Genomic DNA, 17004 nt, shown 5'->3' on the forward strand with positions numbered 1-17004 from the left:
TTTTTTCTGGACAGTCTCACTCTGTTGCCTGGGCTAGAGTGCCGTGGTGTGTCAGCCTAGCTCACAGCAACCTCAAACTCCTGGGCTGAAGCAATCCTCCTGCCTCAGCCTCCTGAGTAGCTGGGACTACACGGACACACCACCACACTCAGCTAATTTTTCTCTTTTTTTCTATTTTTAGTAGAGACGGGGTCTTGCTCTTGCTCAGGCTGGTGTCCAGCTCCTGACCTCAAGCGATCCTCCTGCTTCGGCCTCCCAGAATGCTAGGATTACAGTTAGACTAGGCAGTTCGTGAGTCCTGAAAATTTGCCAGATGAGCCGTGGGCCGGTGGGAGAATGGGGAGTGCAGGCTGCAGAGGGTGGGAGTGGTGGTCCAGGAAAAGGAACTGCAGTTAGAGCAAAGAGCATGAAAAGATGCACAGAGCCAGAAACAGGTCGGCAGAGTCAGAAACTGTCAATAGATTAGTTTCATTAAAGCCAAGGGCAGGGTAGCTGGAGCCTGGGCTGAGAGCGACTCAGGGCCTAGCCGTGCCTGTCCTTCCTTCTGTGCTGTGCTAAGGGGTGTGGACTTGATTCTCCAGCTGGCTGAGAATGCTCAGGCTGCGAGTGATAGAATAAGATGAGCGTGTTAGTGAGCTTACATCACAGATGGGATGAAGAGCAGTGTGGGGACGAGCTGGTGGCCAGACTGGAAGCAGATTCCTAGGGAAGGTGAGAAAAAAGAATGAACAAGGACTCTGACTTGAGTAAACGGGCAGAAGATGATAATATCAATCAGAATGGGGAATCCAGGAAGTAGTGGTTTTATGGGAAGTAGATGACTGGAACCTCAGTTTTGTTTTGAGTATATGAAGTGCAAGTGTTCGGTGAACAGAACAGAAGTGACCAGGGGAATTCTGGTCAGGACAGCATTGTGAGTTCATGGGTGGAGCGCCCCTTCCCGACTCCAAACACACAACAGGATGGGGAAGACGTACACAGAAAAACTGAAAAAAAAAAAAAGACATTGCTATCTCAGAGCCAGGTGAATAGAACATTGGACCAAATACAGAAGAGAAGGATAAAGTGACAAACAGAACTGAAGCTATGGCCTGCTGGGCTCGGGTCTGGGAATGGGTGGAAAGTGGCTGGTGCCCTGTGGGATGATGAGGACTAAAAGAACCCCAGGCAAGGCAGGAAAAGTGACCAGGCTCACTCCTGGAAAGCAGGGGCTGGCTCTCACTTCTGCGGGCACGGAAACTGAGAAAAGCTTCCACCACCTGCCACCTGGGCCTCCACCTTTTGTCAGCTCCTCACCGAGAGAAAGAGGAAGATGAAATACAGCTCACAATCAGTACCTGGGCCAAGATACCCTCTGGCTCAAGGAGCAGATGTGACTGGTCCCAATATTACCCCCGGATAAGATGTGCAGAATTAATGCAAGACTTGGCTCTGGATATCGGGCCCAGGAGGCCTGCATGGAGGCTTCTGAGATTTGCCAAATAGGTGAATAGGCACAGAGAAGAAGAAACAGGAAACAAACAAAACCTCTCACATTCAAAATAAGCCGGCAAACCAAAAATCTCAACACATGAACAAAACTAAGTAGAAGGTATTAGTCAACTATTGCCACGGCAATGCTGTGTAACAAAACTCAGTAGCTTAAAGCACAGCCACTTATTCTCAAGTGCATGAGGCTGCTGGCGTGCTGTCATGTGGCAGGGCTGGGCTGCACTCCAGGCTGCAGCTACTCACCACTGGGCTCCAGGCTCCAGGGCGGTTTCAATCCTGGCCCATGTGTGTCTAATCCCTCTGGGACCAAATGCCACCTAGGGCATGTGGTCTGCTTCAGATTTCTCATTCAGGGCCCAGGCTTTGGGGACAGCAGATATCTGGTTCATGTTCTTTTCATGACGGATCAGAGAGCAGGAGGGTAAGCCCAACAGCACAGGCGTATTTCAAGTCACTCCAAATATGGCCATGAGAAGAAAACCAAACTATTTTTTCTACTTTCTACGCTCACACAGTCACTCAATACTTCTGACACCAGATGTGTGCGGGTGTTTCCCCATACACAAAGCAACCAGTTGTCCGGCAGACACCAGCCAGGTGTCCTCTAATTCAATTCGATTATGACACCATCTACCTGGAGACAGCATCAGACCTCACAGGTGAGGACTCAGTCCCACAGGGCTGTCACACTTCAGATGCCAATCACAAGCCCTTTGGTTGTGGCCTGTGCTTCTGACCAACGTGCTGTAAATTGTGGCTCCCACGACCCCATCCTCAGGTTTGATAATTTGCTAGAGCACTTCGCAGAACTCAGGGCAACACTTTACTTACATTTACCAGTTTATTATAAACAATATTAGAAAGGACACAGATGAACAGCCAGATGGAAGATACACAGGGCAAGGTATGTGGAAGGAGCCTGGAGCCTCCATGCCCTCTTGAGGTGCACTACCCTCCAGTTCAGCGAAGCCCCCCAACCCAGTCTTTGGGGGTTTTATGGGAGCTTCATTACCTAGGTGTGACTGATTAAATTATTGGCCATTGGTAATCAATTTGACTTTCGGCTCTTCTCCTCTTCTCAGAGGTTGGGGGGTGGGGCTGGAAGTCCCAACCCTGTAATTGTGTCTTGGTCTTTCAGGTGACCTGCCACCAGCCACCAGTCCTCTCATTAGCCTACAAAAGGCACTCTTATCACTCTGAGATTCCAAGGATTTGGGGAGTTGTATGCCAGGAAACAGGATGAAGACCAACTACATATTTCACAACATCACAATGGCCAAAGCAAGTAATATAGACAAGCCCAAAGCCAAAGGGCAGAAAACCACTCCACCCACCATAAGGCCAAAATACAGATCCATGTAGTTTAATGTCAGGGATACCTTCTGAGAAATGCATCGTTAGGCAATTTCATCCTTATGTGAACATCATAGAGTGGACTTACACAAACCTAGATGACACAGTCTGCTACACACCTAAGCTACATGGTGTAATCTATTGCTCCTAGGCTGCAAACCTGTACAGCAGTTGACTGTACTAATACTATAGGCAATTACCTATAACGATTTGTGTCTGAACAAATCTAAACATAGAAGAGATACAGCAAAACTATGATTTAGAAGATAAAAAATGGTACACCTACATAGGGCACTTACCACAAATGGCGCTTGTGGGACTGGGAGTTGCTCTGCGTGAGTGGTGAGTGAACGTGAAGGCCTCAGACATCACTGTACACTACTGTACACTACCATAGACTTTACAAACACTGTACACTTAGGCTATGCTAAATTTATTTTGAAATTTTGTCTTTCTTCAATAATAAATGAACCTTAGCTTACTATAACTTTTTAACTTTATAAACCTTTTAATTGTTTTTAACTTTTTGACTCTTTTGTAATAACACTTAGCTTAAAACTTAAACACATGGTATGGCTGTACAAAAATATTTTCTTTTTTTTTTATCCTTATTCTATAAGCTTTTTTCTATTTTTAAAATTGTTATTTTTTTTTTTTTTTACTTTTTAATCTTTTTTGTTAAAAACTAAGACACAAACACACACGTTAGCCTAGGCGTACACAGGGGCAGGATCATCAATATCACTGTCTTCCACCCCCACATCTCGTCCCACTGGAAGGTCTGAGTGATATCAGACTTCCTTCAGCGACAATATATGTCAGAAGCTAAATTTGTTGAGAGATAATAATTGGCAACTTAAAATTCATACCTTGATAAGTGGAGAAAGCAAAACATATAGCTTTTTTTCCTCTAGTGGCAGGAAGCCTCTGCCTCCCATTAAGACTCATGTGGTGGGAAATCACCTAAATGTAGTAGGGGGACACCCCAAACAGTAACAAATGCCTACCACAATCCTTCACTCCATCAACAAAAAAAGTAAGAAAATTATAGATAAGTTAGCATTCATCTCAAAAAACTAGAAAAACACAGTAAAAGAAAAAAGAAAAAAATAATGAAGGTGAGAGCAGAAATAAAATAGAGAAACAAAATGAAATAAAAATACTATATAGAGATGAGCAAGGCCGACAGCATGTCTTTGAAATGGCAAACTTCTAGCAGATGAGGTCAAATAATATCAGGAACAAGAAGAAATATAAATACAGACAGAAATGAGGTTTTTAAAAAACTGTGAGTGCTATGAATTTCATGCCAGTACATTTGAAAAACTAGATGAAAAGGAAAGGTTTTAAAACATCTAGTCAGCAATTGGATGTTTGTGTCCCGGCCCTCAGAAAAGTCCTGGCAGGAAACACAGGTAATCAGAAACGGACAGTTATTAAGGTCTTGGAGGCAGAACTGATGGCAGAATCCTTTGGAGTATCATTATTTTGAAGCAAGGCAGATGAAGGCCAGCCGGTCATGAACACCAAGAATAAATAGAGTTCGCGGAAGAGTCGGAGAAACGTGAGGCCCCCTATGGGGTGTGGGGGAGAGGGGAGAGGTTCAATAAATTGAGTGATCAACGGAAGAGACATTCCATGAGTCAAGGAAGGAGTGCAAAGTGCCCCCTGGGTGTGGCGGTGTGACTGCCAGGAATGACCTTCGGGAGAGCAGGGTTAGCGCCACCGTGTGGCCGCAGACACGCGGGCCGCGCTAGAGCAGGGGACGGGAGGTCTGGATGTGCACCCCGCGAGGGCAGAGTACGTGAGCAGCCTGGCTCTGCCGAACAGAGAAGAGTGTAGGAAGCAAAAGAAGAATCTACAGGGAGAGGGAGAGAGAGAGAGAGAGAGGGATGATAATAGATGGGGGCGGAGCGTGAGATTAGGGAGAGATGCGGGTGGAGCACAGAGCCAGAGGAGAGGCCTTGAATGGCAGACAAATGCCTCTTCCTGTGAAGATGAGGAGGAAGTGTTGAGGCCAGAAGTTGCGCGGGATCTTTGTAGAGGAGGGTGGAGTGGAGGCAGAGTGCGGGAACTCGCAGAGATTCCAGCCGGATAACTTCTGTCTCCTGTAGGAGCGGAGATGAGATCATTTGATGAGAGTAGGAGGGTGGGGTTGAGCAAGGTCCTCAGTGTGTCTCCAACATGCTCCGGACAGCCCATTGCCCCAGCGGCTACTCCTGCGCAAGGATGACTGACCGACTTTTAGCCTCAGCTGTCTCTTGAGGCTGCAGAGCTAGCTGTGAGCCGTACTGGGACCAAAACCCTGGGTTCTGACTTCTGAGCACTTTCCTTACAGCAGCTTAAAAGCTAGGAATTTAATATTTTATAAAGATTTTATTAGCCATATTTCCTCCATAGGAGATATTAAATAGAAAGTGAGAGATCTTTCAGTTATTCACATTTCTATGTTCCTGCAGCATAGTAGGTTTAGTTATAACATTCACATGGTTTCTTTTCAGCCTCAAGTTTTTCCTTCTGTTAAACAGTGTATAAAAATGCAATTACTAGAAACTCATATTCAATTTGAGATGTACTTGTTTTGGACACAATCAATAGCAATCTTAAGAGAGTCTTATTTTCAACAGTTGTGGGCTTACAAAAGTTGTGGGACCTATCTGGGCTTCAGCTTTCGTTATATGGAATACTGAATACAGTCATTCCTCCGTATCCATCTGGGATTGGCTCCAGGATCCTCTAGGATACCAAAATCCATGGATGCTCAAATCCCTTATATAAAATGGTTTTGTATTTGCATATAAGATATGCACATCCTCCAGTATACTTCAAATAATCTCTAGATTACTTTTAATTCCTTATACAGTGCAAATGCTCTGTAAATAATTGTTAAACTGTATTGTTTAGGGAATGATGACAAGAAAAAAAGTCTGTACATGTTCAGTACAGACATAACCTTCTATTTATTTTTTTTGAATATTTTCCATCTGCAGTTGGTTGAATCCACAGATGAGAAACCCATGAATGTGGAGGGATGACTATATTTTTATTGTGTGTGATTGGAAAACCACAACATAAAATGCACAAAGCAAATAAACTTAATGGGTGATGTGAGAATTCACTATAGCACAGGAGCAATCAACAGTGAACACTTTTCAAATTCAGCAAAAAGTCTATGAAAAGATAAGATCTTATTTAATAAATTATCTGCACTTGTGGTGCACTTTATTTTTAAGTAAATCTTTTAGAATATTGATATTCTTATGTGCTAAAAAAGTACACTCAAGGTAAAGAAAATCTAAGCTCAAAGTATATAGTCTTTATGAAAGATATAAATAACTGAAGTGGAAAGAATTATTGGATCTTGACCATGAACAAAAAATGTAGTGTAAGTTATTTATAGGAGTCAAAAACTTTAATGAAAACTGCTAGCTATTTACAAGAAGTAAGGAGGAAAGTAAAATTCTGCCAAGCTTCAAAGAGTATAATATCAACAGATAATACACATAGGAATAAAACCAAACTGTGAAACTTCACCAATCTTAATATACTTATTTGGAATTTGTGACAATTTTGACAAAAGCTTAGCAAAAGTTTACCTTTTCACCATTATTAATCAAATCGTAGAATAAACAATATTCATAAAGTTAATGTTTAAATTACTTTAGAGAACAAATTATGTTTAAATATCTTGAGCATACCATACTTAGTAACAATTTACATGTGAATTATAAACATTTTAATCTATGCCTTAAAGTAGTTCTCTTCAGAATCTCTACTATTTTTGTACTTGTTTGGTCTTAAAAATAAAACTCTTTCTTTAAAGATATTCCATGAGACTTTAGGCTCTTCCCTACCCAACCAAATTGTTATTTCATGTAAAATAAATGGACAATTATTTACCTTTTTTCAATTGGTCTTCTGTTTTACCTAAAAAACAAAATAAAAAATAATAAATTAATTATGATAAAAATAGCTGTAATTTATTGAGCTTCTATTAAGTGACAGGCAATATGTGAGGCATTTCAAAACATTATCTCTAATTGCTCATCCCAAATATTGCAAAATAGATATTATTTATTTCATTTTTATTTTTTGAGACAGAGTCTCACTCCATTGCCCTGAGTAGAGTGCCGTGGCATCAGCCTAGCTCACAGCAACCTTAAACTCCTGGGCTGAAGTGATCCTCTGCCTCAGCCTCCCGAGTAGCTGGAACTACAGGTATACACCTCAATGCCTGGCTAATTTTTCTATTTTTAGGAGAGACAGGGTCTTGCTCTTGCTCAGGCGGGTATCAAACTCCTGAGCTCAAGCCATCCTCCCACCTTGACTCCCAGAGTGCTAAGATTACAGCTGTGAGCCACCGTGCCTGGCCACAAAATAGATATTATTGTCCTCTTTTCTCAGATGAGAAAATTGATACTTGAAGAAATTTTCCTAAGGTCCCAAGTATTTTCTGAATCTCACTAGTGAGATAATCCTATCAGGGTCTAAAATATAGAAAGCACTCAATAAATGCCACCTATGGCTACTGTTATTACTATAAAATAAAGTCTCTTTTTAAAGGTAGGTAAGAACTGATGGACAAAAAAATAGCTCCTCTGTCTTTTGGATATGTTTCAGTTGCACATGAATATTCATTCATTGAACAAACATATACTGAATGTTTATTATGCACTGGGAATACCAGCATGGACATATGAACAAAGATCTACTACCTTTGAGCTAGTCTAATATTTTTTAAAAGTAATCAGCTCCAAGTGATTATATACATATATCTAAAATATGTCTGAATTTCCAGCTTTCACATTATCTATGTGTTTATTCTGTACTCAAACAGTGTTTATATGTTTTTCATGTTAGAGTTTTTGAGCTGTAAAAGACCTTGGAAACCAGCTCTAAATTTTCATTTTATAGGTTCTAATACTTAGGCCTAGAGCTGTGAGAGGCCTGTGCTCTGTCAGAGAGGAACCTGAGTTTGGACCCGGGCCCACAGTCAGAGGCTACTGACCACCAGACCCTGGCTTTGTACACATCAATTCACATCATATCTACCATAACAAATGAATGATAAAACAAAATAAAAGATGAAGTCAAAATAGATCCCTTGTCATCTATGTCACTGCAAAAAACTTATTAAAAGCAAAAATAAGCTCTAAAACCCTTTCATTATATAGGTCAATAGCCTGAAATGTCCAGGTATGATAAGCCTAATAGGAAAACAATCATTAACATTTTGGAGTTGGAACAACCCTATACTTCCCATGTCATGATGAAGACATTGTGGCCGGAGATGTTAAAGGACTTGCCCAGGTCTCCAAGCTGAGACTCAGAAGCCGTGTTTCCATTTTCCTTGGCCTGTGCCTTTCCATGGAACTTAAAAAGAGCCTCCAGTCCCAGCCCTAAGAAGCGCTGGAGGAACTATTTCAGACTGTTCCTCTAAACTGGGACACAGCAAATGGAATAAAATATTGGCCTTTTGGGACAAACAGGAAAGAAGCTTTCAATCAGAGCCCTCTTTCAAAATTCTTAAGTTTGTTTAAAAACTAAAGAAAATGAAACACTGACCAAAAAACCATAAGCTTTTAGAGACCTAAAAGCTATTTCTTTATCCAAAAAATGTTTTCTCACATAAGCATAATCCTGTCTCAGAGGTTGGAGACGTCACACCTGGTGCCCAATATGACATCATTAATGTCTTCATGGGGTACATAACATCTCAGTGGACATGCACAACAGCGCAATGGCTACTCTGCCACACAGTTTATTCTTTGTCATCTATGGATGGGATATAAAGTAACCCATATGATCAAGCTGTAGAAGCCAACATCCTTTTCAGAAAATGAGCTCATTCTCTTGCCATACTCAAAGGCTTGATTTTCAGGGAATTAGGGTAGGGTCCTTTGATGGCTAAAATCACGACAGAACCTCTTGGTGAGTCACAGTGACATGTCCCAAGGGGTATTCCATACATATTGCTTCTCCCGTTCTGCTTTTTAAGGCAGTCCCCTCCATTGTTAATCCCATTTCTCTCTATTCAGTCTTTTCACTGAATGTTAATTGCTAAAGCTGTTGTTACAAGAGAAGAAGACTTGGTCCTTTTTTTTTTTTTTTTCAGAAGCTCCTGGTCTACTGGGATGACATTCTAAATTTAGTGAGCATGGAACTCATCTGGAGAGTGATACAAAACAGATCAGCACTTTATAAAAACATCCCTGGGTCATTCTGATATAGGTGGTTCCCAGGCCCCAATCCTCAACCCACTGGTCTGGAGGGAGAGCAGTCCTTTCCCATGTTCATTCAAATCCCAACCATCCTTCAGGGGCCAGTCCCAGCAGAGCTTTCCACGTTGGCTTAGTCATCATTCACTTTCCTTCCTTCTCTAGCACTTAATTGGTGCCTCTCTCAGGACACTGACCACCTCCCACTTTCTACCTTGTACTACAGATCCTTTTTAGAAAGCCCGGTCTAACCTACTGGACTTCTGGATAGGGACATTGCGTCTGACCTGACTATGCATTCTCTGTAGCACGTAACACAGTGCCTTGTATATAGTAATCATGTAAGTCATGCTTGTTGAATGAAGGGGTCTATTTCTAAATAGAGAGTTGTATTTTTAAAGTGGACATGTGATATATAATAATGCTTTATGATCCTAAATGTCTCAAAATGGTGTCACTTATGACAAGTGACTCAGGCCACGGTGAAACTGCTGACCACAAAGCTATGTAAAGGTAAGGCTCATTTCTACTAAATGGTCAGCTGTCACTACATTAAAAAAAAAAAAAAAGCAAGCAAGAAATTGCTGACCCTTGGAAGTGATAAGCATATGTATGGTGGACTGAGGTGATAAGATAACACCTGCTGTGGCCAGGCATCCCCAGACCCGACAAGAAAGTGAAGCCAAAAGGTGGCTGAGATAATGACCATAGACTCTGCTGTGGAGGGTCATAAAAACAGTAAAGAAACTGACCATGGTGGAGAAGCCTGCAGAAGTTCTTTACATGAGAACTCTTAAGCCTCCTCTTATTTGGCAGTGGAAGCTCTGCTGGGAGAAGAGGAGCAACCACCCCCGGCGGAGTTAGCACAAGGAGGCTGGTTCGAACCTGACATGATAACATGGATACATGCACTGACACAGTGGAGAAAGGAGGGTGGAATGCAAGGCACAGAGCTTCATGGCTGGAATAAGCCCGTGATATGTTGGGAGACTCTAAATAGCCCAGCTGGAATGGAGCAAAAGATGCTGCATATGGAGGGAAGAGAAATGAGTGAGCAAATGGGAGGGGGTGGTGGCCATGAAAGTTACTGGAATGTTCTGGTGGCCAGCTGGAGTGGAAGGATAGAGATTGTTAGAGATCAAGGTATTGTAGTGATCCCAGCTGGCCACATACACTGACTGAGGCTTGTTCTTCTCCAGGATTCTGTCCTGCCTTGGTCTCCACGGACTGTCAGCTTCTCTTCCACTCACGGGGTCCACTGGGCTCTACCTGGGTCACCTTCTTTGTCTCACAGTCTGGAAACTCTCTCAAGGCGGCAAGCTGGGGACACGGCAGAGTTCAGCTTGTTTGTTTCTCATCTCTTATCTGTCCTTCAGGGCCACGCGGGCTGCTGTATGTTGGAGCCTGGAGTGAGAAGGAGCAGAGGTGGGGTGGCAGGCCCTGCAGAGGGCTAGTGCAGCCATCCAGATGGGTTCTGGTGGTCTCTACACGGCAGGGGCAGTGGAGGTGGAGAGCAGCAGAGAAGTTTGAGATATATTTCTCAGGCAGAAGCAGAGCTTGGTGAGCATGCAGGGTTGAGGGAAAGGGAATCAAGGGTAATTGGGCTTTTTTCATCTGTAAAAAGGAAATACCAATATGGGGTTGGGGTGAGGATTAGATGAGACTATGCCTCCTCCAGGTTCTATAACTGTGGCATGAGTGAGGGCCTGGCAGCTGCTTCTGGGGTGGGAAGTTTGCCTACCACCTGGAGGCCCTGAGCCCAGCTCCTCTGAGAAGTTCAAAGCGTCTTCAGCTACAAGGCTCAGTCCTTTCCAATCACATTATTCTCCTCTCTCCCTTCTCCTCTCCCCAAGCCCCAGCTGAATCCCCAAAGCTTCACAGAGCTCTTGAACAGAGAAATCTTGGTCAGCTGTTGATCTGCACATGACCACAACCTCCAGCCCTTGTATCTTCCAGAGTGGGGCTCAGAGGACGGACCAGACTAGGGACCTGTGGGACCCAAGCACGGGGCCCAGTCCACTCTGGTGAAGGTGATGTGTTGGATGATGTGTTGCGGGGAGAAAGCCACCTTCCAGGACCCTTGACAGAGTTGCCAAGCCTGTTCTCTTATCAGCAGATCTGTGAGTCTGGTTCATTATCACAGCTAACATCATAGGTTTAGGGGGGTTTGGGGGTCTCTTTATTAATACCTTACATTTCTTCTATTAGAATTTTTTCTTATTGTGGTGAAGTATATGTAACACATTCACTATCTTAACCATTTTTAAGTGTATAGTTCAGTGGCACTAAGTACATTCACATTGTTGTGCAACCATCAGCACTATCCATTTCCAGAACTCTTTTCATTCTGCCAAATGGAAACTCTGTACCCACAAAACTACTCCCTATTCCCCCTCAGACTCTGGCAACCACCAATCTGCTTTCTGTCTCTATGAATTTTACTCTCTAAGTCTCTCTTATAAGCAAAATTATATTTGTCCTTTTGTGACTGGCTGTTGCACATGTCAGAATTTCCTCCCTTTTTAAGACTGAATAATATTCTACTGTATGGATATGCCATATTTTATTTATCCATTCATCCAATGATGGACACTTGGGTTGTTCCACCTTTTGGCTATTGTGAGTAATGAACAAATATGTATTTAAGACCCTGCTTTCAATTCGTTTGGGTATATACCCAGAAGTGGAATTGCTGAACTATATGATAATTCTGTTTAATTTTTGAGAAACCACCATGTTGTTTTCCACAGTAGCCATACCATTTCACATTCCCACCAGCAATGCACAAAGGTTTCGATTTCTCTGCATCCTCTCTAACACTTATTTTCTGTGTGTGTGTGTATATAAAATAGCCATCCTAATGGGTGTGAAGCGGTATCTCATTGTGGTTGACTTCCATTTCCCTAATGATTAATGATTGAGTATCTTTTCATGTGGTTATTGGCCATTTATATATATTCTGTGGAGAAATGTCTATTCAAGTCCTTTGCCCATTTTTGAATGGGTTCTTTGGTTTTGTTGTTGCTGCGTTGTAGGAATTTTTTACATATTCTGGATATTAATCCCTTATCAGACACATGATTTGCAAATATTTTCTCCTGTTCATGGGTTGCCTTTCCACTTTTTTGATAGTGTCCTTTGATGCACGAAAGTTTTTAACTTTTATGAAGTACAATTTATCTATTTTTTCTTGTGTTGCCTGTATTTTTGTTGTCATGTTCATTATTTAGGTTTTAGAAAGGATTTTTTTCAATTCAAGTGTTGAAATTGGAGCCAATATTCTGTCCATTTCACAGTTGGAGAGACTAATGAGCAGAGAGATCGATTAGCTTTCTCCCTCCCACCATTGGTTAGTGAACTCTGGGCTGAGAAGCCACACCCTGGACTCCCTTCAGGGACCCTCACTGGCCCCACCAAACAAGGCAGGTACCTCAGTGAGATCCAAAACACGCTTCAGAGTGACCTTCAGGACCCTGTAGTTTCGTCAACCCTAAAAAAAAAAGTGCCAGTTTCAGTCTTTTTCTTTGCTAGTCATGACCAAGTTCCCCCCTTACATTCAAAACAGAAAGCTTCTGGAATGGAACATCTATGAAATGTTTTAGAATGCATTCATTTCTGGGCACTGCCTTTTGCTAGAGCAAAGAATCCCCTACTTAGAGTGAATCAGTGGGTGGGTTACACCGTGTTGCCAAGTCCTCAGGAGGGCAAACCGAAAAGCTGCAACTACTGCTCAGCCAGCACTCTGCTTTCGGTGTGCTAGTGCGTTTGAGTGGCGATCTGTCATTTCAACGTGTTGAAGAAAGTTCCTCGGCACCTTCCTCCCCACAGCTCCACTCACCACTCAGTTTATGTTTTAAAGCAATAAAGGAAGGGGTCTGCTTAGGGGGGGTTCTAAACGGAAAGGCAAACACGGGCTTTCTTAATTAAGTACACGGTGGGGCGACGTGATGGGCGACATGAAAGGAGCTTATGAACCTCTCAACAGCCCCGCTTCCTTTCCAAGCTGAGCAGGCGTCAGCCTGAGCACTTCAGGCGCGGTGGGCGAACGCGTAACTTTTCCAGCCAAGGCAGAGTGTGATGAGTTTCTCTCTGGAAGGTGCGAGAGTTGTGATCTTGCTCCGTGTTCTGCAGGGAGAGTGTCTAATGGTGACTTCGGATGCTAGCCACGCAGGGCTCTCCCTGGGTGACAGCGCGCGCTGTCGGGCGTCCACAAGCGCACGCACTTGGAAACTTTGAACCGCTAGAATGTTCTCTAATTTTCTATGCCCCAGAGCCATTTGGGGAAGAGACAGACTTGGCCCGCCGCCCCCTGGGCACTGCCGCTCCCACCCCCCTTGCCCACACTCTGTAGATAGTTGGGGGTCCAGAAACAAGCCCAGCAGCGGCACCGTTCGCGCACGCGGAGGGTGAACCCCGGACCGCCCCGGGAGGCGCTTTCCTCCCGACTCCGTTCCGACTCTGGTCCTACGGGAAACAGAGGCAGCCCGGGGGAGCGAGGGCGCGGGCGCCCGGCAGAGGCAAGCGGGGAAAGTGGCGGGCAGGGCGAGCGGGGCCGAGGGCGGGGCGGGCGCGGGAGGGTGCGAGGGGGGCGTGGGCGCGGCCGCCCGCGCGTCCCGGCCGGGCCAGGGGGAGGGGCGCTGGCGGGAGCGGCGCCTCCCGCCCGGGGAGAGCGGCGCGCGCGGCAGCCCCGCGGCAGCAGAGCCGAGCGGGCGGCGAGGGGAGCGCGGGCGGGCGGCGGCGGCGAGGGCGAGCTGGAGCGCAGACGGCCGGCGCGCGGCGCGGCTGCCATGGGCGTGCAGTGACCGGCCGCTCAGGGCGACTTCCTCGGCGGCGCGGCGCTCGCGCGGAGCTCCCTGGCTGGCGGTGCGTCTCCTCGGTCACCATGAAAGGTAGGGCGGCGGCGGCGGGCTTGGCGGGGCTGCGGGCCGGCGGGACCGGGGCGCGCGGGCGGCGGCGGAGGTGCCCCGGGCGCGAACTGTCCCCGGGGCTGCGGGCGCGGGGAGCCGGCGCCGGGTTCGCGCGGACGCTGGGGGCGCTCCCCGGCTCGGGCGCCGGGCACCTCAGGAGACCTCGAGGTTGGGGTTTTGAAGCGCGCGAGTACTCTCCTCCCCATCGCGTCTTTGCAAAGTAGTTGGAAGCCCTGAGTCGTTGTTTACGGAATTCAGTTTCCAACTTTTTAATTGGAAAAACATGCCGAGGAGAGTGGAGGCATCATCATCCCTCCCAGTCGGTTTTCCGCTCTGCCGCGCTCCCTCCTCTCGCCCCGTCCTCTGTCCCCCCCCGTTGCCGCTCCTCGGTCCGGGCAGTCCCGGTGCTGGCGGCCGGGTGTTTTCGCTGGGACGCGGGATGTTCTCCGTGCGCCCTCCCCACATCTGGCAGTGATTAGGTGCCCGCCGAGTTCAGCTGGCTCGGGAAGTGCATTTGGCATCTTCTTCCATCAGATGCACTGGCTGGAAAATAACTGCCCTCCGTTCTGCGTGCCGCCTGCGAAGTTCGTGTGCCCGCATGTGTTCAGGGGGTGACACAAATCATCCCGTTAATCTCTCCCGGGGCGGTGTCCTCTGCGGGCGGTTTTATGGAAGTGTCAGATGTTATCGTACTTCAGAAAGAATCACAAGGAGAAGGGCTTTGCAGGGCAGCCTTCTGTTTAGTGGAAACGCGGAGATTTGTCAGCAGAATCCTGATTTATACGTGAGATAAATAACTACAGCCGAGGGATCAAAGGGGGTCGTTTAGAGACGGGCCTGCGTGGTGTTTACGCAGGACTTCACACACGAGTTCCCAGTTCTGTGCTAGGAGGACAGTCCTGCGCGGTCCAGGGCTGGGTGCGAAATGCCATCTGACCGCGGTGACCGAGTTTCCAGCCTCCAGAAACCATGCAACGCGATGGCTGTGACCTGCCAGGGTTGCTGTCCGAGGGAGGTGCCCGGGGAGCCCCGCGCGCTTGGAAAGTAACTTTTGGCTCTGGAAAATTTTTTCTGAAAGTCAGTTCGCGCTGAACTATCCGGAGCGATAACGTCCTACCAATTTACCCTCCTTCCAAAGGCGTTATGTCTCCACATCAGGAGACCCTTGGAAGGGAGGTGACTGACCGCCAAAGATGGGATACGATTTTCTGCCTAGAGAATTTAAAAATGCAATGCTGTGTGTTCCTTCTTTCTCCACCTCAGTTTCTCTCCTCTCATTTACATTTTAGGAAACATGCACATTCCTTAGCCAGCTCTAATTAAAGGATCCTCCCTAGAAATGAAAGAGTTTCACATGGTTAAGTTACTCTGGGGCTCAGTTGCTAACCTTTTAGCCAAAAGTGAATCTTCTCTTTGCTGGCCATTAAGGCCAGTAGTTACTGAATTCTTGGAAAGATAAGCCACTTACTCCCTCCATCTGCTCCCACGTGGGATCCTAAACCTTGAAACTTTCCTTGTGCTTTTTACTGAGTAAAGGAGCATTATTGCAGCGTGGGTACTTTTCGTTGTTAATTCAGATCCGAAATGGAAAACACACCTAAAAGTCCTAAACACATTTTTGGTGAGCTTTGGAAGGTGAGCCTTCTCCAACCTGTGGGGAGGCTTATGGTTTACCGGCTGTGGTCTGGGCACTGCCTAAAGGCCCCACCTTCTGCCCCAGCACCAGAGTTTGATCCAGAGACTGATGAATCCCCTGGGTAGACTAGTCACTTTGAAGGCCTCTTATAAAAATATTGTATTAAGAGGTTTGCTTGCCAACTATTGCCACATAATTTGCATTCATTTGTCTGGTTGGTAAGGGAGGGGAAAGGAGGACACAGCAATAATTTCTTAGTACCTACTAAGTGCCAGCCACTGTGCAATACCCTTTACAAGCACTCTGTGATTAATTCTCTCAAGAACCATTTTGGTAGGTATTTTAACTACTACATTATAGATGTGGAAACTAGATCTGGAAAAAACAGGAACTGCAACTAGGCTGAAGGGGTAGGCATTTAAAGATAAGCTTTGCCAGTTTCTGTGTTGGTTGAAAGCCCTAGGATACCACATATGACAGCCGCTGGTGTAGACTAGAAGAAAAGTGGATCTCAGACAACTAAGTAGGCAAGTAACCCAAAGTTGGTGCTGCAGCCAGGAAGGGGTGGAGCCAAGCAATTGCACCTGAAGTGGCTAAAGCCGTGCTGCCTTTACCAAGTGGGATGATTTTGACCATTTGCCATAGGTAACCAACCCAGGGTTTTCCCTGGGTTCCTGATTATCACATAGTTGTTAACTCATTGTTTCAGAAAGCCAATGTTTCCTTAGACTTTGACTTTCCTAAATGATAGAAGGCAGTGACAAGCCTTGCAAATGTTTACAATTAAAGCATTAACCTAAAACTTTTTTTTTTTTTTTAATGAGACAGGGTCTCACTTTGTTGCCCAGGCTAGAGTGCAGTGGCTTCATCATAGCTTACTGCAACCTCAACCCCCTGGGTTCAAGCAATCCTCCTGCCTCAGCCTCCCAAGTAGCTGGACTACAGGTGGTCACCACCTCACTGAGCTAATTTTTCTAATTTTAGTAGAGATGGGGTTTCACTCTTGCTCAGGATGAAACACTTTTTAACCAAACAGAAAATCAGTGGACACCGTAGAAGCTATAGAAATTCATTTGACAAAGCATGTGCTTCTGTGCAAGTCAGATGTCTTTTTAGGGTACTGGTTTGACTTTCTAATTTTAAAGTTTAAACCTTGGACATGGCCTTTGTAATGACCCAGGCTTTGGGAGTGTAATCCCTCATCTACTGTGAGCCTTGGCGCCACCTATCTGTTGCATTCTGCAAACATCTGTCTCTGTTCTATTGCCTCCTTCCCTGGAGTCACAAGTACCAAAATAATGACATCCTTATATATTCTCCAGAAGAAAATTACATGCCCCATTGCTGCGATACTTAAAGTCTCCCAAACTTATTAAAACATGACGTTTACTTTAATTTT

The 17004-nt window shown here is 45.4% G+C and overlaps 1 protein-coding gene across 1 annotated transcript in view; it reads left to right on the top strand.

Moving 5' to 3' along the window:
• Nucleotides 1-13732: 13732 nt before the first annotated feature.
• COLEC12 (collectin subfamily member 12) overlaps nt 13733-17004 on the top strand; it is a 163626-nt gene continuing 160354 nt past the window's right edge. Inside the window, exon 1 of the mRNA XM_045527979.1 lies at nt 13733-13951. Coding sequence (XP_045383935.1) covers nt 13945-13951 — 7 coding nt within the window. The 5' untranslated portion in view covers nt 13733-13944. The remainder of the gene's footprint in view (nt 13952-17004) is intronic.

Source organism: Lemur catta, chromosome 16 (genome assembly GCF_020740605.2).
Source record: "Lemur catta isolate mLemCat1 chromosome 16, mLemCat1.pri, whole genome shotgun sequence".
NCBI classification, from domain to species: Eukaryota; Metazoa; Chordata; class Mammalia; order Primates; family Lemuridae; genus Lemur; species Lemur catta.